This window comes from Diuraphis noxia, unplaced genomic scaffold, assembly GCF_037042655.1.
Source record: "Diuraphis noxia isolate RWA-SAM2 unplaced genomic scaffold, SU_Dnox_SAM2 contig0002, whole genome shotgun sequence".
Classification (NCBI taxonomy): Eukaryota; Metazoa; Arthropoda; class Insecta; order Hemiptera; family Aphididae; genus Diuraphis; species Diuraphis noxia.
Genome location: NW_028301712.1, coordinates 74,726,379 through 74,752,262, shown reverse-complemented (window position 1 = coordinate 74,752,262; position 25,884 = coordinate 74,726,379). Strand labels below are relative to the sequence as shown.

Genomic DNA, 25,884 nt, shown 5'->3' with positions numbered 1-25,884 from the left:
ATTATATAATGCGACACCAATTTACAAAACAATATGCGGAGATACATTTAATGAAAACCATTGACATTTTGGAAAATATTTGTGTTATATAATTTTATTACTCGTTAAAATTAATAAGAGTACAGTATTTTCTTATGTAGTTACAGGTGCATATAGTTACATGGTTTGTTTCCCCAAATTTCACAGGCGTTATGATTATTATGCGAAAACTTTTTTAATATTTCCATATACAAAATAAATCGCCAAAATATTCTATTTAAAACACCAATATTTTATTTAAAAAGAATATATATGTAATATTATGAAATATTTTATTTTATTTTTATATTTAGTATTTCATAATATTGATCAGTTTTAAAAAAAAATGTTAGTAAGCGTTTTTATTTTAGCTTTATAGTGAGTACCTACACCTATCAATACAAAATTATGAAATGGGCTATTAAATTGTTTTAATTAAAAACTACTGTGATGATTACCTATTACAGAGGATAATTATTATAGCATTTTAATACAAAAAACTTCTAAATATCATTAAATGTTACCTATTGACGTTGTTATAAAAAAAAAAAAAACGAATAATTATAATATATTTTTTCAACTTCAAAACGCAAACATAAATTTTAACGTTTAAATCTAATCTTTATAGTTTATACCAACAATTATATAAAAATCTGCATTTAGCAGCTGTGTATAAATTCGACACCTATAATAAAAATATCCCTATGCCACCTGCAGTAGATACGCCACTAAAAATAATACAGACCTCAAACATATATGGCATATGAAATATTTAAACATAAAAAATAATAATAGTTATGAGTATATTGGCGTTTATAAATATCACTCGTACAACAATGAACCAGTGGTGATGAAAATGATTCCAGTATAATATAATATACATATCGAGTGCACATAGATATAATATTATTATTATTATTATGAATAATAGAATGTTCGCCAATCAGCCATATATAATATAACACGCGTGACAGCCTGAGCGCTTTATTCCAGAAAATCAGCGTTTATTTGACAAACAAAACATTTTCATTACGTCATAAATTATATCGAATCGCTCACGGAGAGTATATGTGCGTGTGTGTGAGAGAAAGAGAAGAACAATTATAAATAAAACTGACCTCGTTTGGATGCCAAAACCAACACGATGTTTACAAACAAACGTCACGCCGCACCGCACCGCTATATAATTATGATTGTGATTATTATTATTATTATTATTATTATTATTATTACACATATACGTTGTTGTATATCCGCAACCGATATTTTGTTTTATGTGTGTTATAGTATTATTATTATTATTTTTCGAGTTCATCGTATTCGTTCGTTCAGACAATTAAAACGCATATGTGGTACCAGCACACATTCCCGCTTCACACCCTGTACCAACCACATTGGTAATATAATTTGATTCTCGAAGCTTTTTCGAACCGATCCCCACTATTTACGTGCGATTCATGACATATATATATATATCATCGGTTGTATATGCCTGTATATTGTTTCAACTTCAGCCACAGCATCATCGAATCTCTGCATTATTAATCATCAACACAACTTAACAACATATTCATTATCTATGAAAAATAACAATATTATTATAATGGTTACATAGATGCATTATCGAGCGTACATAAAATATACATACGTGAGATAAAACAAATCCCTATAAAAACATTTTTGAATCAACACAATCATTATATAACGAAAAAGTACTCCTTTAGAACGATTACTATTTAGTCGTTTAGATTTGCAGATTTTTCTGACCTATAGGTCAAAAATATTTTCGATGACCGTTGGGTAACGGTTGTAGATAGGTATTAACTAATAACAATTAGAAAATGTTAAAAATTATTCAAATTTATAATAATCTTTATACATAACAGAATTCAATATTAATTATTCAATAATGCATTATATTATAAAAATAAAATAAAATTGATGTTAATATTATTATATGATGGAATACTAAATATTTTTTTGGTAGTTACAAAATAAATCAATTTGTGAGTCAGCAAAACAAGACAATTGGAAAATACTAAAATTTTAGACTTTATCTTGATCTGATTAAAGATGAAATAAAAATTTTTGTTGAACGATAATATAATAAAATTTTTTATGTCAAAAAAAGCTGAAAAACTTATATAAATGTGGTTCGAATTTCATAACCAAAACGAAAATTTTTATAAAAATTGAATCAAAAAAACCAAAAATAATAATAGTAAATAGTACAATACATATTGGTTTGATGATAACTAAACTTCGAAAATATTAAATATCATGAAGAGAGATTGCATTGGCACTGTTTCTTAACATTATCATTACGATGACTCGCCATGGAAATAATTTAAATAAATTAAAAGATGCCTTTACAAACAAACTTTAAATACCTTTTCATATATAAACTAATATTTTATTTAAATTAAAAATAAATAAATTTAAATAAGTATTTTAAATAGAGTTCTAAGTATTATAAATTATAAAACGTGTGTGTATTTTTTTTAAATATAAATAAAGTATAAAAAACATTTATTGAGAAACTTCTGACCGATCTATCATACTTAGTTAGCTTTAGCTACTTATACCTGAATGCTATATTTAGAACAGGATCTTCGACACTATTTAATTTTTACCGTTTTTGGTTTTTACTTAAAGTTATGCTAAAAAAGAAAGCTCGCACGAGTTGGATTAAACTAAAATAACAAATTTCTCAAAATGTATTAACATTCATTAAATGAATGTTCTATAACTTACTTCTAGGCTCTAACTCGTTGAATTTAATTCAACATACATTAGCAAGCAGGAATCGGTGAAAAAGTGTCAAAACCCACCAAATATCCCATTAGCATAAAAAAAAACTGGTCACTATTTTTTATTATACATGAAAGTCCTCGTTCACACACCTGTGAATAATGTTAGTCCATTTCCACCTCTGAGATGAATCAGTGAATCACCTATCAGGATGGCGTTTTATATTTATATTTTAATTTAACGATCAAAAATAACGATCAGACATACAACCTATTTTTAGTTATCACCGCATATTTTTTATTCAATGTTAATTTTAGTATTGATATTCAATACACCGTCAATATGCTTTTGTCGTCAATGTGTTTTTTCAAAAGCATACTTTATTGCACTCTTTGGACTGGTTCACCGGTTCTGGAGTAAAGGTGTATCGATTGTATTGTATTATTAGTAGATATTTCCCGATGTTTTAGTATAATAATGCTTATACGATGAAATTAAATACGCCTCGTCTATTTACAACCACAGTAGGTACATTTAAATCCTATCATTCACCACTGCGTTCTCCCACGCGCTAAGACGAGTCCTAAATATGCCACTGGTGTAGCCGCGGGGTCACACTCGGTCCTCTCTAGATACGATTATAGCTCAGCGACGAATACCGTCGGTTCTTGGCGTGTGGTGACGGGTCATATTTCACGTACCGACAGATCATTATTCAACCACCGATTGTCAACCATCCCTTCGGCTGCCACCACTGCACTGCTAAGTTCCACCCTTCCACAGCCTTCACCTTAATGCCGTAATGGATGCCTCCACTCCACCCTTATTTTCTGCAGGTGCGGAATCAGACCACAAACGTATACTATATAATTCACGCCACGCGTAATGACGACGACAATCTTTTGGAAAATAATCATCCGACGTGTGTGTACGTTTGGCTATTGAGTTATATAAATAAGAAAACGTAATATTTCGTTTATATTTACAACTTATGTACCTATATACATCTGCGTGCCCTTCATCGTTGACTTAGTATTCACTACCTCGTTAACAGATCGAGCACGTGACTTATTTTTTATATATATATATATGACGGAATTAATCTTATAACATTACACTAGAAAAATAAATTTGATTTAATGTCGATTTTCGATTGCTTAAAGGTTTCGACTAAATATTTAAGCTCCAAAGCCATGGTTAAATGGGAATATTCGTCTATGTACTTATTTTAAAAAACGCTACATATACCATAATTCGATAAATAAAAATACAATACACAGTAAATAAATCGGGACTAGAACAATATTATAATAATAATTCTACAAAAACTTAAAAATATATGCATAACACGTTCAAATTTCAAAACTTGAAACACGAGTGCATTATACTAAAATAACCTCCATGACATATAGTTAGTTTGTGGAAAAAATATTCACCTCCAAAACAAATACATTTTGAAATTTAACTAAAGTAATTGAAATATTATTAAATTTTTACTATATGACTGTGTATTTTATCGTTTATCATGAGGAACTATCACTAATAAACTCCCAGACAGCAACTAACAATTTACAAAAGATATAAATACATTTTCTTAGCATGTGTCAAACGTGAACGTTAACGTAAAACTATTATTTCATAAAACAAAAATAAAAAACATTGTATTATAAAAATTTGTATTTAATTGATGACCGACTTCCATACAATTGTATTTCAAGCTAAGACATTAAATCACTAAATGTCTAGCTAAAAACTAGGTGTGTTACAAAAAAAAAAAAATTAACGAATAACCTCTGATTAATTTAAATTAAGTAGTCAATGAACAAATATAATTTAATGAACAAGTTAAAAGATAACTCAAAGGTTCAAGGAATTTGTTATTATGAAAAATGTATTTAATATTTTGTATTTATGTATAATGTTGAATAAATAATGATTGTATTTTTCTTAAAATTATTATTAATCATGTTAATTTTATGAAGTGAAAATAAATTAAATAAACTTCAGTAAGAACTGCTTCCTCGAATAAAATACTCTTTTGTATTTCATAATTTATTATAAGTTACCTACGATTAAAATATAGTACCAATTAAATCGATTGGAATTCATTTTTTTTATATATATATATATATATCTGTAAAAACATGAAAAATGAACTACGTACAATTTTGTGTTGGTCAACATTATTCATCTAATTATCATCAATATTATTAATTGAATAACTTAAACTGGTAATATTTTTTTTGTAAGATCATTGATTAACCGTTTAAATATTTACTTATAAATACTTACTATATTTACTTCTAAAGCTTACAATAAATTTTATTCAAATATCCAAATTCAAAATATTAATAGTTTTCATCAACTTAATTAAAAATATTTTTGTTTTATACATTTTATAAACAATTAATAAACGCGTGTAAACATTAAGTTATAATATATTAGTCAATTAAGAAATAAATACAAGTAGTATAACGAATTGGTATATTAAGTTCGAAAACGTTACTTTGTTGATATCAGTTTGAGTTAAACATTGTATTCTACAACCTATAATCAATTCAATTAGAATCAAAATTTTATAAATTTTGTTAAATTTTAAAAATAAAAATTTTTTTCATCTATCAACATCATTAAAGTAGTATAATCTTTTTTTTTAATGTAATAAACAATCTGTCAATTAATTTTACTAAACACTATAAAAATATTAGATAAAAGTTAAAAATTCATGGGGTTTTGTTGAAGAAGCCACCCATTGATAACACTTTTTGTTAGCTTGATATTAAATTCATTTTAATTTAATTTAACAGATCACGATACGCCGATACCACTTACGCTTCGAACCTCTCGGAGGATTTCCAGGTATTGTGGGAGTGGTCAAATCTTTTATAAGTTAATTTTGATGATTATTTAAAAGAAAATTAAATCTTTTAGAAAAGATTTTCGCTCCGTAATTTATTTTTTAAGTTTTAAGTCGGTGTGTAGTGTATGGTTGGACACGTGGTGTGGAGCATTCATCAATTTTCAAGATATTTGTCTTTTTCGCATTGCCCCGAAGTTGAAGGCTATGATCCATAGTGGTTATAATAATATTTTGTATATAAGAAGCTTAGTTCTAGTGGAGGTGTATTTATTATTGCATAGTAAGGATTTAAGCAAGCGGAAACGATTATTCAATGCTAATCTTTTAATTCTGTAGTATAATTTATTTTAGCTATTGTAATTTGATGAAAATGATTAAAATTCGAATATTTCATATCGAATATAATATATTATGACAGAAATCCATATTACACAAAGTATTGAATACCTAGGTAAGATTTGGGATAATTATATACCAGGTAAATGATACCTTAGATTGATACTAGTGTTTTTGTGTTATGCCCTAAGTCCAAATGAACAACGCCAGGCTCACATTCCAAGTATCACAAAAGTCTGATAATTTAAATTTCGATATCTTTATGCTTTAAGTAGAATTAGCCATGTTCTCCACATATCAAATATAAAATAAATTTTCAATGGTCATAACATTATAGGTCATTAAAATTCCCAACCGATATAATAAATTAATGTCGATGTAGAATGTTTTTTTGATTAAAACTGTATATTTTGCATACCTTGAATTATATAAAAAAAGTTGTAAAATTCCCACTACACCTATAAACATATTTTACAGTTTTGAACAAAAAAGTTTTTACAAATAATATCCACTATTTCTGAAGTATTTTAATTTCATTAAAAATTAATATTGAAAAAGGTGTAGTACAGTATTTGTGTGGTAATTAATTTTTTTTTAAACAACAAGGAACTAATTATAAATAATTAAAACTTTCATAATATATTATGATTAAATAGCGTTTTAATGTATTTATTCGTATAATAATATGGTATCTATAATATTTGCTAATAACTTGACAAAAAAGAACTATTTGTGCCAAATGTATCATTAATAATTTTACCATAAACTGAAAATAAAACTGAACATTATTAATGAAACTCTATGCAAAGTTTTTACTTCAAGATGCTTTCAAATGTTATTTTTGTTTTAATATGTTTAGTATGTACTGACTTAAGCCATCATCACATTTTTTATGTCAAAAAAATTGTTGTTTTTTATCCATACTGAGAAAGAATTTTGGGCTATGTAACATTTTTATGTGCAAGAGTTAAGTTAAGATAATTATTTGGTTAAGGTAAAAACATAAAAAAATGTATATTATTAGTTTTTTATTTTTTAATTTTATTTAAATTGTTATATTTTTTACAAAACATATAATTTAAATTATGGATTATATAAATATTTCCCAAAATATACTTGCCAATAAAGTCAGCGGTTAATCTGTCAACAATTAAATTTTAACTTTGTCTAGCATAACCTTGTTTCTGTGTTTAAGACTTAAAGATCTAAAATTAACGCAATTGATACTTAAAAAAGTAATTTATTATATTATTTTACATACACTATAAATATCACTAATATGTGTAAAATAATTTATTAATTGAATAGTAAAGTTGTTATAAAAATTCCAAATGTTTTAATTATTTCCTTAAATTCTTTTAAACGAACTAATATTGATTCTATTAAATTTGAAAGAGTCAGATCATAATACTATAATCTGAAGAAAAAATGAAGAACAATTCTCGGGGAATTCAAAATCTACATTTTTAAAATTATATAGATTAAAATAATTTAATAATGTATATCTATAGTAATAAATCAAATTTTAAACAACTGCAGGCAAAAGTTTTGTGTATTATCCCAACCATAAAATATATGGTAAAAAATGTCTTCCAAAATGTTAATGTTTCAGAACATAAAACAAAACACGAGATACCATATTTATTTGTCATTACGTATCTCCGGGTATTAAAACTATAACCACACAAGCAAACGCCTTAACCTATATAAACACACCTATTACATAAAATGCATTTGCATTTACATTTATATACACAATTAAAATGTTTTCATATCAAAATAATAATATATAGTATTATAATAAACTTAAACGTGTGCATATTACCACAATAATATTATACGGTATATATTACTATGGACAGTGCACTTTAAGGCTTACAAGCGACGCAGCCACCGATCAAAACTACCCCTGACCACGGATATTATATATACGTGAGAGGTATAGAGTGTATGGAGATTATGACCGCGTACGTTGGTCAGTCAACCGTTTAATGGGATTTTGGCGTGGCAACTCGGGGATGAACATAATTCTCCCGCCCACCATCGTCACGGACACCCCCGATTCCCAACCATCTCAACCACCCCTCACCCCAATTATATAATTTTCTCTCCGGTGAGGGGTGATGGAGCTTCCGGCCCGCACCAACGTCGCCTGCTGCAGTAGAACAGTGCCGGTGGACTACCGTGGCATTTAATTACCCGGTAACTAGTTTGAAATCGACCGAGTAAAATATTATTACCAATATATTATTATTTTATACTTTGCCACCGAGAAACACGGCACAGCGATTCGTATGTGACACTTTATTATTATCATCACTATTATTACAATATATACGAATCAATCTATGGTCGAATAGAACGCCTGCAGTATCGCAGGACAGAAGGGCCCAGACACGCTTTAATATATATATATATATATATATATATATACAACTATATATTTGTGTGTGTGTGTGTGTGTGTACGACACACGATAAAAAGGCAATTTGATTTCTAGAAAAGCTCCCCCTGAGAAATTGATATGTCCACGCCGTCGACTTGCGGTTCGAATAAAAACGCCGTTTCGCCGAGATTCTATCTCATGCTTTTTTATTTTTTCCCCCTTTAAAATACCTTTATTCGCACGTAAGAACCGATCGTAATATAGTTATATATATATACGCGTGACGTTCCAATGACTCCTATAAGAAACATATTGGACCAAGCTGATAAGCCAATCAAAATAAAATTACTCAATTCACGGTCAGTGGTAAATTTTTGTTATTATTGCAGTAAGTTTCCAACAATTCTATTATTATATAATAACGATGAAAGATACAATGACATTGTATTTTAAAATCAATCAAGAAAACAAAATCAAAATGTATAAACACATATTATGTCAGATTATCCATCTAATGGAGATATACTCTTTCCTCTAAAAACTATCGAAGAATTTAAAAAAAATTTAAGTCGTTAGAAAACAACATTTTTCTTTAAAAAATAAATATATTATTCATTACTTATCAAATATTTTACTGTTTTTATGACAACATATATTTATAATTCCTCATTTTAAAGCAGAATATTTTTTAGAGTACTTAATATATAAAAATTGAATTTCAGATTAAGTAGTTAATGAGTTAAATATTTTAAGTTTGGATGAATGGAGTGGAGTAGTACTGCATGGATACTCCGCAAAATGTTGGGCCATAATTACTTTGATATTCTTTACTTTAAATACTTATAACTAATAATCTACTTTTCTGAAATTTTATTTATATGGTTAGGTACTTCAATCAATATTCTGCTTTCGAAGTAATTAATAATGCATATTGCCATTCAAAAATTACAAACAAACAAATTGGAACAAATAAAAATAGTAAAAAATGTTGTTTTTTTTTTTGGAAAATATAATACATTGTAAAAACTGAATAATTTAAAAGGATTATTTTCTAAGTCTCTAATTTTTTTTATAGTAAAGTAGATTATACATTTAACCTACGTAACTCATTTTATCAGACCATAATATGAATATACAAATATAGTATTATAGAGATATGGATTTTTGGTTATATTTCATATCTAGTTATCATTTTAATTGTTATAGCGTTATCAATAATAATCTTTTTCAGATATGGCTAGTATTATGTTTACCATTTTCGTATAAATTAAAAAATAGTAAAATAACTAACAATAATAATTATAATAATATTATTATGACTTACAAAATACTGGAATAATGAATGCTGTCATAAATGTAGCTAAATTGCCTATCGATGACGCCGTGTTACAATAATCCATTTACGCAGACGTCTTAATAAACTATATGGAAAATAAAATAAACTCAATGGTACAAGTAGAAATATGAAAAAAGAAAGCCACGTGGACTAAGCACGTTTTAAGAATATTTAATTTGATTATTAAAATTACGAGAATAAAAAAAAATGCCATAAATGTGTGTTTTACAATGTTCTACCATTAAATTGGAATTCATCTGATTTTATCGTATCGTTTTTTCAGACTAACTGATTATCAGTATCGACTATAAAATATCATGTCTACCTCTTTTCACTCAATAGCTTTAACGAATTGGAAACAAACATAAAAAACATGTTATCGGCATTCCTTTTTTCGAAATGTACTACGCCTTTGTTGTAATTACGTACCTTCGCATATTACGTGCTTTTCAAAAAAAAAACTCAAGGAAACAAAAAATGCCGTTGACGTGGTTCCAATGATATTATAAGCTATATACAGGGTACCACGGAAATCTGACAAATGAAATAACTTTTGTTCTAATCAATATTTAAAAAAAAATTCTTTTGAATATAATTCATAGACACTTGTGCTACATTTTTAGAATACATGTTTTATTTATTATTTTTTAATACTGAAAATAAAAAACTTAAAAATTGACAAAAAAGTTTTTTGAATTATTCAATATAGCCAATTTTTATATCTCATTTTCAGAAAAATGTATATGGTAAAAACACTTATTTAAGTCAAATGGCTGATTTTTTACATTTTTTTAAATACCAATATTTTTGTTAAGTAAATTACAATCTAGTTTATGTTAGAAACATTTTAATTTCAAAAAATGAATTTATTGACCAAATAATATTATTATAATAAAATAGTAGATACAATCAAAAATTAATTAGATTTAACATGAACCTATAAAATTTTTGAAATTAAAATATATGAAGCTGGTATGTATAATGTGTTTCCGAGAGAAACGCCAAACGGGCAAAGTCGTCGTCAAGTGCACCTGCGACGGACACACGTACAACAATAACTACAATAGGTAATAACAATACGGCGCTAACAACGATATATATATACATCCGATGATTGAAGCTGTAGGTCACGAAACGAAAATCCAAACAGTTATATCTGCCGATGGTTGTAGAGAGGTGTGCGGGGGGAAAAGCAAAGACTATTGACGTTGAGCGGAAGAGAGAGTGTGTGAATATCAAGTTTCTGCAGGTGTATAATATAATATAAAGGTGACGGGTAAAACAATGATCGAATATCGTTCCGCTCAACCCTTAAGAGTTCTACTCTCTCTTTCGGGTGTATGAGTTATTGTACGCATATATATTTAATATTATATTATAATATGGTAATCATTTATAAATATTATAGCTAAGGACAGAGTAATAAGCGATAGGGGCGGGACCGGTGTATAAAGGTCGAATATCATCTTTGCGTTATGCTTTCTGTTTCTATCTTTCCCTCACACACACGTGGCGTCCTCTCACTATTATGCACGTAATAATAATATATGATATCATTCAAATAGTTCGTGTGTCTTGAAGTGCTCGCGTGGTCCTCGTATTCTTTTTGTTCTTGGCTCATAAAACTGTAATATTATTATAATATAACCTCTCGCGCATACTATTATACAGTGTGTGTCGCCACTCATCATCACTCTAATACCCACTCGCCCCTTACGTCTTCACCACCCCTCGGTCTAGGTACCACACGTTTCCCTCATTGCGCACGCACACTATTCTTTTTCTTCGTTTCGCATACATAACTTCATTAAAATAATAATAGTATAATGAACCAAACTGCGTAAGCCTCGAACACTATGCCATAATAATATACGCATGTTCTACGAGAAGTACTTATAAGAACTGCTCATGGTACGTTAATTACAACCGCTATATTAATTTGATATGATACATACAATATCCGAATACCAGGTGTAAACCGCTCACGGAATATGGTACACCATCATTTACAACCCCGTTCGCGGGTTGACATTATACTTTGTATGTATGTATATTTGAATGCGTGTGCGTGTGTGTTTTTCACCTTCCGTGTAGCGGGCCAGTTCGAAACGATAGACCGCTGAAAGGACGAACAGAATTAATGATCTCTGATTGTACGCACATAGTGCAAACCCTAAAACGCCAAAAAGTCGTCGTTGACGACGACGATATATCGTAAATGCACATACACGCATCCACTAAACCTTCGATAGCTATACACGTACGCATATTGAGCGTGTGTGTGCGCGTAAAAGAGAGTATTTAGAGAGAGATAAGGTGTTACGATATAATGCACAAATATATATATATATGGTCATATGCCACGGCCGTGCTTCGGAAAATTAATGACAAAAAGCGCTTTACGCCCAATTGGCACGGATAGTTAAACTTACACTCACGAGAGTTTGTCAGACGTCAAAACGCCACCACTCCTCGTTCGCATCGCGTCACCCTCCCACCAATCCCACTTCTACACTTCTCCTCCCTGGAGATTCAAAGATATATATATATATATATATATATATATATATATACACGAGTATAGAGGCTGAGTGAGAGTGAGCTAAGCGGGTGAGGATAGAGAGATATGTTTTGTAGAGAAAGTTTATGATTAGTTCGCGTACCACCCGCCACCACGCGGGAATTCCCCCTTCTTTTTTTTTTTGTTTTTTTCCCCCTTCCAGTCGGCTGGTTAGTCGGGATCAACGACAGCGACGGAACTTGATATTATATAAATCCTCAGAGTTATACGAAATGTTCGGTGCAACAACGCTCGCGCGGCGTACCGGTTAAACGCGGTTTGGAAACAGAATAGCGCAGAGGAGAAAGTTTTCGTGCTGCCACCACGATTTAACCCATCGCGCGTTCATCTTCTCTGCAACCTTTAATTTTATATAATGTAATGATAATATGTGTACTCTATACCACAATACCCTGATATAATATTATTACGTCAGATTAGTGATCGGTGGTGATACAAAATACTACATTTTCGTAATACTACATCTGTACGTAAATATTGTGTATAGTGGATTACTACAGTAATGATTTCAAATCGTCGATAATATTTTAATCTATACATTGAAAAACTCAACCGTAAAATTTTGTTCACACCGTCGCACATTGTTATAAGTCATGAGCAATTGTTGAAATCGTTGAAAAAATCAGCTGGGTACGATGAAATCCAATTATTCTCGCATTCGAGATTTTGGAAATTTGTACTTTAAAATAAAATAATGTTAAGCGAGTAATGGAGTTTCACATTCGCTGTTCATGAAATATTTTCACTACCTAGACTCTTTAATATTTTTAGGCAGTTGGACTCTAATTATTTTTAAAACATCTCACGGACATAAATCACCACAATGATTAGTTTTTAATACATGCGATGCTTAATGTGTATAATCACGTGCCACAAATGAGTCAAAACAAGTCGAGCTGCCAGCTGAAATCCTCTGATCTAGACAAAAGATTATATTATCATGCTTCATGAAGTATAAAATAAAATAAATTCATCGAAGTGAACATTTATGTTCAGAAATAGTATCTACTACTATATGGCGTATATTATTATGAATTGAAAATGTAACTTTAATTTTTAGAAAATAAAAGTACACAATTCATATTCGAACCGTTTGAATTTTCTAAAGCTAGAGTGTTGAATACTCAACCGTTGTAATAAATTATGATTTTCAGTTAAAACCTAAAATGAAAAACCTATATTATATTAGATTAAATTTCACTTATTAAAACTAGAAAAAAACAACATCAATGATAAGACAAAATCTTAATTTTCATTCGAACTAAGTTTTATCAGCAAATCTACCTTGAATGTGAATCAAATTATTCAAATGTAAACAAGTTTTTAAAAGATGCAATTGAAGTCTTAAAAGTTTGAAGACACATCCAATGATTTAACGATATAAATAAACCTTACGAAATCAGCTCGTACGCTTAATGAAAATTACATTTAGTATTCAATTTTGTTGATTCGAAAATTGTTTTTGATTAGCTCGTATTTTTAATTGATTTCATTAATTTTTGAACCTAATATTGTTATATGTCTAGTGTCTACATACATTTAAAGTTACTGACATATTTAGCTGAATATTATTTTATAGCAATATACATAATTCTAGTAGTCCACATAAAATATGTCATACATACGTGGTTGTTATAATTGACGACCCATAAGAATTGGGATAAAATATTAAAAAGAGACGCAGTGCACAATTATGTAAAGATTGGTGGCACGGTATATAATGAATCCTGGTTCAATACCGTCTATAACAGAAGACTTATTCCCACCAGCCTCACTCCTCTAAGCCAACAATAACATAACATCTTAAGATTGAAATTTACCGTCTGCAGTTTCACTTAACCGGTGACCGAATAAACCTAAAAATAAACATCATGGCAGAATCAGGGATAGAATGGATCTCCGATATTGGAAACCCCACCTTGGGCCAAATAAAAACAATATGTTGTTGCTCAATCTAGATCACAAAATATGTAGATAATTTGTAATATAAAATGACAACGATATCGCAAAGGTTATAGATCAATTTTTGAAACATTGCGGATTTTGTCACTTTTATGTAGGCTGCCAAACCACGCAAAAAATTTTCGTACAGCTACGAAACTATAAAAAAAAAATTAATGAGACTTTATTTTAAGCATGCAAATATATAATCATAAATTAATAATAGATATAAGTATACAGGCTACACCATTCTCGATAATTTCTGGTTATAATGGAAGAATTAAGTTATAAATAAAATCAAGATTTATGTTAAAATTATATAATATAAAATGTAAATTTTAATATTTTGATTTGTCTAACTATTTTATAAATAAAAAACAGGCAAAGTAATTTTATTAGAATTATATCCAAATCTAAATTGTATAAATAATAATAATAAAAAAGAAATTAATAACAATTTGAAATCAAAATGTTTTAAAATTATATAAATAAATATTCTATTTTTACATAAAACTGCTACTATATGGTTGATTATTGTGATCTAATAGTGCTCATCTAATTTGGTACTATATTTATATAACGTTTATATCTTGTACCATAGTTATGATTAACATTTTTGAAGATATCAAATTATTATGTTTATATTACATTAAAAAATGCACATTGGTATAAAACAATATAACATAACTTTATAGGTTCATTTAGTTCACAAAACATGAATTCTGTACTTTACAAAGTGAATCACAATATTGTATGTTACAGGTGACGGAATTATCCCACTGACGGTGCCTACACAGACGCCAGACACGTGTTACCTCCAAACGCTAACTGACTGCGTGAACGGCACAACAAATTGCACGCTTCAGACCACGTCTCGATTGCGATTGGTCGGATCGGTGCGTGACGTAGTCGTACAGACTTCCAGCAAGTTCTATAAGCCCGGAGAAACTAGTGAGTGGCTTATTGATAATAACATCATAAAACAACTTAAATATTTTATTTTCGACCACACAACATTATCAAATTATTATAAAAATCATAGGCGTAATATTAATTCATAGGTAATTAATAGGTTAAATGTGTAACTATTTTACTAAAATCTTAACTTTATTTAATTCATTTACTTATTGTATTATTTATATTTATCTATATCTAAATCTATTTCAAATTAAAATTTCAGTATCCTAGTCAAGCAAAGTTTTTTAAGATAATTATGTTTTTTTAGGATAGATACAGTTTTTTTTCTAACCTAGTTATTATATCGCTTTATTTATCATCATAGAAACACAAATCAACAATAAAAATAAAAACGTATCATAATAATTATGAAATTATTTCTAAATATTCATCAGATGAAAAATATCTAGTTGCATTCACAATTATTTTGTGTTTGGAGTAACTCTTTATGCTTGAAAAATTACTCAGATCATCAAATTTAATATATTAATGTACATATATTATATTAAATTGAATCAAATTGATGATTTTTAAATCCTAAATTAAAAATTCACAAACTATTTAAAATTTGATAAATACTAAAAAAAATGTTAATATTATTAACAAAATAACTATTTAATAACCTTGGTAAATAAATAGTTAGAATGTCTTTGTACAACATTTTTTTTTTCATCGCATTATTTATCATGGAATTCAAATTTAACACCTGATATTTTTATATTTTTATTTAAAATTAAAATATAGTAATTATTTTCTTTGAATATTTTGTTGCATTCAATCATCAAATATTAAAAACACAAACGTATTGAGTTATATTTTTAAGAAAGAAAAAATATGCACCATCACAATTTACACAATGATCCAAAATTATTTAAATTTATGAACAAGAAGTTACATTTTTAATATAATAGGAAACACAATATAAGTACAATTATGAATGTGCTTATATTATATTAATCAAAGACTGACAGGCGGTGAAATACTAAAAAATATTTCTGTGGTAATAAAGTATACTTCGTATGGTATTTAAAATACATTTGAATAAAGTATATAAGCTCGCTTGAAACACAATGTAAGTAAAACAAAATAGCTTTGAATTACCCTACACATACTTTAACAATTCGTTCTTTATATAATTTATATTTTAAAGTGTATGTATGTGTGTGAGTCTGAAAATCTCATCTCATGTTATGAATTTCACATGAAGTAAAATGTATTTTTTTCATATTGTGTTCTTCTGTAATGCCCAGTTAAATCCTACGAATTGTGTTACATGGAGGTAACTACTGAAATCTAAAAAAAAGGAACAAATATTTTTTCAGGCTATAATATTTTTGTTAAACTATCTTCCTTATAGGATTTTGGTATAATCCGCTGTTTATTTGAATGAATTCAAATAATCGTTCATGTGACTCTCTCTCACTCTCTCTCTCTCTCTTGCTCGTTTTTGGCTCGATTCCCAGATATAAAAACAAAAACGTTTACTATGTTAAATAAAGAAAACAGTAAACGGGTATCATGTATATCCTTAAAGATTATTAGAGCGGCTTTTGTATATAAGAGATTGCTCCGGGCACAATGTTCAAAAGCATCTGACATTTGTTTGTCCTATGCCCGTGGGGTGCCAATTCTATAAGCCCCAAACAAATGAGAATGCTATGCGTGATTCCAATTTTAATGGGTATAATGGAGACTTTTATTTTATTTTTTATCAGCTTTAATCGTATTCAACAAAAAATTCTATTCATACTTAAAAAGTGGCTTTCTTGAGAATCTACTAATTAAATTGACCATAATTAGTATTATAAGTTATAACTTTTATATTTACTCTCTGATGTAGTAATCATTGCTTTAATACTGGAGATTTGGTTCCAAAATATATGGTAACACGATATTCAAAACATTTTTATAATTACACTGAAGAATATTATTCTGGTCATCAAATAAATTTTAAAAACTACCCGATTTTTAATACTTTATTTTAACAGTAAAAAATATGTATGTAATATATATAAATTCATTTTACACTGTGATGATTTTACAAATGTAATGCATCCGCATTTTATGGAAGAATAGTATAAGAACTATTATAGTTCTATCATGACTTTTCGCCAAATATAATGTTTGGTATAGTTTTGTTCATTTTTGTGATCAATTTTTATTGGCTAATATTTAATTTAATTTACGAGTATAAAGATATAATGCATTTATTTTGTTTTTAATTGAGCGGAATGTCTATCTACTCTCTAGACTAATCAATATTCATTATTTTATGTTATGTTTAAAAATATTTGTCATTATTATGTATTTATCAAATGTACGAAAAATTAAAATACGAATATCTTATTATAACATTGATCATCCAAACCGATTATAATTTATTATTACATTCTTAACTGTAAATAATTATACTGTATACACCACATTTATTTTGCATGCATATCTATACCCAAAATTTAAAATTTCATTATTAAAAAGAATATATAAATTCACGTGAACGAAAATTAAGTTTAGAAAGCCAAATAACAATGATAAAGAAGTTTACTCCGATCGTAATAAAATTCTGTACCTATATACAATATGCACAAAACACATTTTCGTGAAAAAAAATCGTCAATCAATTTTCATGGAAAAAGAGACGTATAAATATTAAAATACATTCTAAGTCAGTTTAGACAAAATAAAATGGCTATTTTTAGTTCTCGGCTTACGCTAATTCATTAGGCTGACCTAAATTTCACTTTCAGAGATCACTGGAGCTAGAAGTTCGGGAATAGCTTAAATAACGTTTTTTTTTTTTCTTCTAGTTTTAAATTATATTTTATGTAATAAACCTCTACTGAACATTTCCAGGAGGGCCATATTATAAATAATAATATAATAATTCGAGTTATTTATTGTATATTGTTTTAAAAAACGACTTAGAGTTCATGAAATTCACTTTGAGATTAGTACAATAAATTGCTAGTGACTTGGTGAGGCATGGTCGGACGCTCAATCTGCTGAAACGCACTGAGCGTACGTACCGGCCGCAGTTACTAGGTCCTGTATGGGTGACCACCGGAATTTTTAGCGACATATCCTTGCCATACATACACAAACACATGTTACAACCTTACCCACTTAAAAACCTACAAACAAAAACACAAAAATAACCCCTATCGTACCACCCCATATACCCAATGGCCTATGTTGCCGCAGGTTCCTCTTACAAAAAAAAAATAAATAAATAAATTGCTAGGTTGAAATTGGATTTTAAAAAAATCCACTTGCATATTATGATATAATGAAAAAAACTACTAAATAAAGTCAATCATGGTTGTATAAACATATGTATTTACTATCTATACCTGTGGAAAATCTGTGATTAATTTAGGTGAAGTTATATGTGGGTGTAACCCTAAAATTCCACGCCATCAGCTCGTAAAAATGTAGGTATATTTAAATGTGATATTTCGTTATTTAACATTTAATTTTAGCCCCCTACTGCTTGTGAAATATGACATAAAAACAGTTTTTTTTTTTTCTAAGACACTTCGAATTTCATAATTAAACGATCTTGTGAATTCGGAAACGCGTGAAACGCTTGGCCATCATCATTTTCCGTTAAAACTTATCCATGGCTAGATATAATATACCTACATAATAAAGAATAATACATAAAAAAGATCGAAGTCACCAAATTTAAGCTGCGATCAAGACGGTTGACTTTATACCGAGGTAGAGATAAAAACCCGATAGTGAGTTACCGTGATATATTCCTTCTGTCACTCTTCGTGGAATTTCTATGCGTCAAACACACCTTCTGTACAACGCATCATTTTCTTAAAAATGTTTATATAAAATCATTTATTTTTTATCTTGTCATTCGCGAGTGCGTATGTATATTTTGTCTCAAATAAGAGCAACAACCAGCCAATTCGATTACTCTGAATGTCAATTTTTCGTGTTATATTGTAACATAATATTTGACGTGTATGAAAAAAACGTACGATGGACTTTTTTGTTTCATCTAGTGGACTGTATTTATTTTATGTGTGTCCTGACAAAAAAAGAATACAAGAGATGTACATTATATGACAAAAACAATTACTGCTTGATGCTACAACAAAAAACATAACCAACTATCCTAATTCATATCACAGCATAATATGTTTGTGAACATGGTGACAATTGATAATTATATGATAATAATAATGACGATAACAATATAAACATTTGGCAAAACAATATTTAAGTTTAAAATAAGCTGAAACAGATATTATATAATCTTGTTGTGAAAATTTTTTTTTAATTGACTGAGACTATATTATGCGCCGGCCATGTAACAACCAAGTTAAAATCAATCTATTCCGATGGCTGTGATTTTCATTGATAATGAAATGTATTTAGTTTTTATTGTTTATTTTGTTTTTCCTATTTATATATGTAACATTACTTTCAAAAATTAACATTTTACAATATGACTGGTATAGGAGTAGTTAAATAAATTATCTTTCATCAGGCACGAACTAAACAAGACAAAAAGTTACGAAAAACTACATAAAACTATTATACATATATATATCTCCTATTTCTGTACTCCAATATTTCCATTTATACATGGAAATATAATACAATAGTTAGCTAAATAATATTATTATTATTATTAGCACGGGTGCAATACATATGTGCAATGAACATAATAACAAAAACGCAAACGACCATGTAAAGATATTTTCCATTAAATAATTATTTTATAATTTATTCATATTATATTATATACATATTCTGTGTTTTGGGTATTTACTATATCACTAATTTCATAAAGTTGTCAGTACAATAATATAATGAACAAGTTTTCAAAGTATATACATGGTATCTTTAACAACTACAAATTCACTAATCAGTGCCAAAGTTCATATAATTAATTATACTTTGTTTTATTCAAGACAATTGTCTTAGAGTTATTTAGCTATAAAGTCTGTTTACACTATAATTAAACCATGCAAATTGAATAAAAACTTGTCTATAAATCAGATTCATTAAAAATTAATTTAATATACAAAAAATTATTTATTCGCGATACTTCATGAAAGACATTCTAGGAACTTTTTTGGTATTTAAATGTTCACTTAATTCCAAACTTTTTATTTCTAAATAAAGTTCACATAACACATTTTAATATCAAATATATTATCATTGAGTATAAAATATGTTCTATACTCAATAATATTAAATTTAAGGATATGTGAATTAATAATCTATCAATTTTTAATAGCTTATAAATAAATCACGAATTGTATGTAATGAAAAAACTATATGATATATATGCAAATTTGCTGAATAAGTGACGAGAGTGAAATATGCATGGATAATGTTATAAATATCCACTAACAATGAAGTTAAAAACAAATACAATAAATTCACTATGATAGAAAATACTTATTTAGAACTAAAACTATCATTGCAGTTTATTATTAAATGTTGCCTATATCATCAAAATTAGTTTAAATATAGAAAATGGCCGTTAAACCGTCAACAGACGTCACAGGACAATATTTTAACTTAGAAGCCATGCCACTCGTTATTTTATTGGACGGTGAAGTACTTGTATCATTAATGTAAACCTCGATCATACTTAAGGAATCAAAGCCAGGATTTTCGTTCAGTAATCGAGATTATAAATAAAGACAGCTGTAAAAACTTGTCCGGTCAATTACTTCGACTGGTCTGGGTATATTGGTTTAAACACATCTAACCAGTATGTTTGCGTGCATAAAAATACGATTTTATGCCATTTATATTACGAATCAATGAAATATACATACCTAGTCGAAAAGGCGATTATAGGCATATGCATATGCAGATATGAAAATCCATATAATTCGCGATTTATTCATAAATATTGCGACTTATTTCATATAAAAATGACTGGCCATCAATAAATAGTAATCAATATGCCATATATATTCAAGAACACTTACAAAAAAAAAATTATTTGAGAAAGTTTATTTTCAGGACATCTTAAATATGTCATTAAAAAAAAAAAAAAAAACACTGAACAAAAATCATGATTCTTACTTAAAGTAATCTGAGCATGGTTAGAATATACATTATACAAGTAATTGATTAGGGGGAGAAGCACTTCCGAAATAAAAATAAATAAGTCAGTAAAAGACATGAGCGCATAAATTATAGCAATCTATTACCGACCCTGCAATAGTGTGATAACATAAAAATCGTTTTGAATAAACTGAAATGCACTACCAATACATATTATTTAACTACGAACATTTAAATATAAACTTAATAAAAACAATTTAATTCAAACCTCGTATTTCATATTATGATATCAGACGTTTAAAACTCGAAATGAGACTAAGCATAAACAAAATATATTAAGTAAATTATTGATATACCATTAAAGATTTTTATTCAATGAATATAGTGAAAAAATCCGTAGATACATTTAAGATTTAACGATTTATATACGACATAAGATCATCTCCTATACACCTATGTATATTGTCATAATTTATTGAAAGCATCATGCACGTGTTTTGATGTATTATTTATCAATTTTTCAGTTGAATTTTGGCTTCTACCACTGGACCATTACCTTCGTATTGCCGAGGATGTCACTATGGACGTTTACATCAAAAACCCTAAGGGAACACGTGTCGCACTTTGGGATGACGTCCCGTCGAGCCGCAACACTCCGTTCCGTTTCATGTTATCCGAGTTGGCTGTCGTCGGAGAATGGACAGTTGAGGTAGCCTCCGAAGGAGTGACATTCAAGACCGCCGTGAATGTGAGCAATACACGAGGTTCCACTGATCCACCAAAACGAGAACAGACGATAACCGAGGAACACTTCGTAGAGTTACGATTTGGACACGAGATGAGACATAAATACAAGCCTGGGTTACCTTTCCTTGGAAAAGTTAGTGTTTTAAATATAATTTTTCCAATTTAATTGTCTAGGTACAGAGAATTTTTTTATCGAAAATTATAATAATAAGCATGCATCTGTGAAACATTTAATGGATATCGATTGAATTCCAAAGTAATAAATTTCAATCAATGTGGTTATAGGTCAAGCAATACAATTTGAGCTTTGTTTTTAATTTTAGAAGTATTTTATGTATTCACAGGTAGAAGCTATGAGTTCGGAAAAGAATCTTCGAGTCCGCGTTAAGGTATTTGACAACTCCACTACAATATATAGCCAAGATGTTGAAATAATTCAAGGCGAAGGAACCTTCGTTGTTCCAGCTATGTTATCTGACAATGAAATAATTGTACTCCAAGTAAGTAAAATAATTAAAGTATTCTAAATTATTTATTTTTATGATTTGTTGGTTGTTTATTTTTAGTTTTCAAACTATTTGATAGTATACGGTCTACTGCAATTGTTGATTTAATTTACAAATAACATAAATTGTTAATATTTATATCAAATAACATTTACTTCTAAAATACATAAAAAAAATTGAAATATTTAATTAATTGAAATCATTAAAAAATATTAAAAAGATGTAAATAAAAAATACACTGCAAATACATTTATTAATTACAACATTATAAAATTGGACTATATATTTTATATACTTTTAAAACAGGCTGAATTAGTATCCGTTGAAGGAAAAGAAATCGAAGGACACTATGTATTAGCCAAAGAATTTATACAAAAATGGAACTCCACATCAGATTGTTACTTATTGGTCGAAGGAATAGAACATACTTTAACGGTAATAAATAATTACTGAACTAATACAATAATATGTTATATTTTAAGAGATTTTAAATATTAATATTAATTATATATAATATTTTATATACTCTTCAATTGTATAATTAATAAAATGGTCATTAGGCAAACGAAGAAGCAGAAGTGGTTGTGCTATCATCGTGTCCTTGCAATCGATACGTTAACTATGTCGTGACCACCGAGGGGCACGTGGCTATTTGGCAAAAATATAAGCCAGTTGTCCACATGACAAAAATCATGGACCAAGTGGACATTTGTCGATTCAACTTAACGTATGTCACTTCGTTAAAATAAAACCAATCACACATACTCATGTATTTTACTCAATATTTATTTATTTGTTTATTTATCAATATGACTGTAATATAGATTCAACGTAGACCCCGTGATGGCACCTACTAGTCACTTGTTGGTTTATTATACCACTGAGAAAGGAGAAACAATAAATGATGTAATTAGTTTCAATGTCAAACAAACCGATCCAAAGGTAAGATCTTATTAAATGAAAAAAATTGAATGATGAACAATCATAATCCAGAGATGTTCGTTTAAATTAGGTGAAAATAAGTTTAAAGGATGATAAAAATAATTGGTATCCGGAAGAATTGATGGAACTAAATGTAATGGCCGAAGAAAACTCATTAGTGTGCTTAATTGGAGGAAGAGGAACGGAAAACATATCTCCATTAAGGTCAGTCTTACAATAGTTCTCTAATGTTAAAACTGTGTTCTTATTCAAGTAAAATTCTCAACAATAGAAACATGGACGATGACACTGACCTTCTTGAATCCGGATTATTATTCCTTGAAAAACGTTTAGATGGTAAAGTTACAACTTCAAGACAAAGCGATCTATATCCAAAACATCATAGCTTTTTGGATACATTTTCGATGGATCAACTATGGACATGGAAATGCGTAAACTTTACGTAAGTATTCGTTATAAAAATATTTTCCAAATAAAATAAAATATTTAATGTAATTTAATATACTAATATTAAATTATAACTCGGGGTTTGTACTTTTAACGCTAAAAATAATTAAAATATTCACTACTTGCCAATAATACTATTAACTGAAAAATTAAAAATATGCACTATGACACATAAAAAATAGCGAAAATAAAAATGTTTTCATTATTCGGTTTCAATTATCTTATATTAAAAATATAAAAAATGAATCATAAAAAAAAAATAGTTAAACATGAATGAAGTCATTGATATAATGTAATGAAATGGTAGAATTTTACGTATCTATTCACATACACATGTTTTTATTATTTTCGTGCAAATTTTGAGATTTATATAAAAGAAATAATAAATCAAGTTTTATAATATATTAATAAACAAAATAGAGCTTAAAAGTCTAAAATTCTTATAATTACTTGCGATATAAAATGTTATACTTTGAGTCCTTGATGCATAAACTTTGCTATTTTTAATCTGTATCCAATTACAATAAAAAGTTTAATCAAATCCAATAGCCCTTATTATTATTAGGTATTGTAAAATTGATAAAAAAAATAGTAACAATATTAATATTTTTAAATAATAATTTATCAACAGACAACAACAGTGTATAATTTGTAATCAACGCTTAATTATAATGAAAAAGTTCTTTTGCTACTTTCAAATGCATTATGCATAAAATATAACAAAAAAATAATGTTCCAACTTCCTAACAGAAAAATATGAATATTGTTGTTTGCAAAGTGTTTAAAACCACAGCAGTCAGTTTTATGATGAGATGCTAGGAAAACTTTCATTACAGTCATTTTTAAGTTTAAAATGTTTTTGAGAATAACCAGGTGGTCACGATTAATATAGCCATACACAACAGCCACTTAGGTGAACTTTAAAAGATTGAATGAAATATTTAGTTTAATCATATCAACAGACGTTGGTAGTAGTTTAAAACAAAAATCTCAATAAATTTATGAATATTATAAAAATTTAATTTACGAACTTTATTTACGGAAAAAACCATTAAAAATGTGATCTGACACCGATAAATCATTTTAAAAATTAAATATAGAAATACCTAAAAAACTTTATTTTAAGAAACGATGTCTTTTTCCATAAATTAATTTTTAACAGTTAACTCCTTAAACGTAACAGGAGCAATGTCATGAAAAAAGGTATGAATATTCGTGCACCGAATAAAGCTGGCCATTGGAAATTGCGCTTGTTAACTGTTGGTAGCAGTGGACTTAAAATAACAGACACATTAGACATCAAAGTCACTAGTACTTTAGAAGTAGATGTTCGTACACCAGTCGAGATAAACGTCGGCGAGACAGTCCAAACCGATATTTACATTGCTAATAACGTCAATTCTTGCATGGACGTAAGGATTGGATATATTTAAATACCTATATGGCTAATAGTCATATTATTTGATAAAATGTTGAATAGGATTAATAATAAATAAATAAAAACTGTTTCATGTAGGTGAATGCACTCTTGTCATTGAGCGAAGGCGCTGTATTTAGCAGTTCCAATCAACCGTTTGTCGCAGAAAAAATGAGATTAGGTGCTTACGGTGCCACGTCATTAATCGTTAGAATTACAGCGCTGAAAGAAGGATTAAAAAATCTTACCGGTAATTAAACCAAACATTTCCATCGAGCGAAATAATTTATTTCACTCAATTATATGCAATCATAATAATATTATACTATTCATAAATGCATCATATTATAAAAACACACTTAAAATAGTAATTTTTACAGTGGATATATCGGGTTACGTGAGTGAAAAATGTCACTTGATAAACGATAGCAAAAAATCGGAAGAACTTGAGTTGAGTAATTCCACCGCAAGTATCGTCGTAAAATCCGTACCGATCTACGTGCACCCAGAAGGCATTCAACATCAGACCACCGATAACGCTTATTTCTGCGCCAATGGTGACGACTGTTTTATTTTTATTAAAAATTTACTATAACAACTGTTCACTAAATTTC

The 25,884-nt window shown here is 28.3% G+C and overlaps 1 protein-coding gene across 2 annotated transcripts in view; it reads left to right on the top strand.

Annotated features, from left to right (window-relative positions):
* LOC107162781 (C3 and PZP-like alpha-2-macroglobulin domain-containing protein 8) overlaps positions 1 to 25,884 on the top strand; it is a 145,107-nt gene that overhangs the window by 112,978 nt on the left and 6,245 nt on the right. For both annotated transcript variants that reach the window (XM_015509829.2, XM_015509814.2), the window contains exons 4-14: positions 14,972 to 15,160; positions 21,736 to 22,091; positions 22,303 to 22,458; positions 22,771 to 22,899; positions 23,025 to 23,191; positions 23,289 to 23,406; positions 23,477 to 23,610; positions 23,678 to 23,848; positions 25,037 to 25,265; positions 25,370 to 25,520; positions 25,651 to 25,827. In XM_015509829.2, the coding sequence (XP_015365315.2) occupies positions 14,972 to 15,160; positions 21,736 to 22,091; positions 22,303 to 22,458; positions 22,771 to 22,899; positions 23,025 to 23,191; positions 23,289 to 23,406; positions 23,477 to 23,610; positions 23,678 to 23,848; positions 25,037 to 25,265; positions 25,370 to 25,520; positions 25,651 to 25,827 (1,977 nt within the window). The remainder of the gene's footprint in view (positions 1 to 14,971; positions 15,161 to 21,735; positions 22,092 to 22,302; positions 22,459 to 22,770; positions 22,900 to 23,024; positions 23,192 to 23,288; positions 23,407 to 23,476; positions 23,611 to 23,677; positions 23,849 to 25,036; positions 25,266 to 25,369; positions 25,521 to 25,650; positions 25,828 to 25,884) is intronic.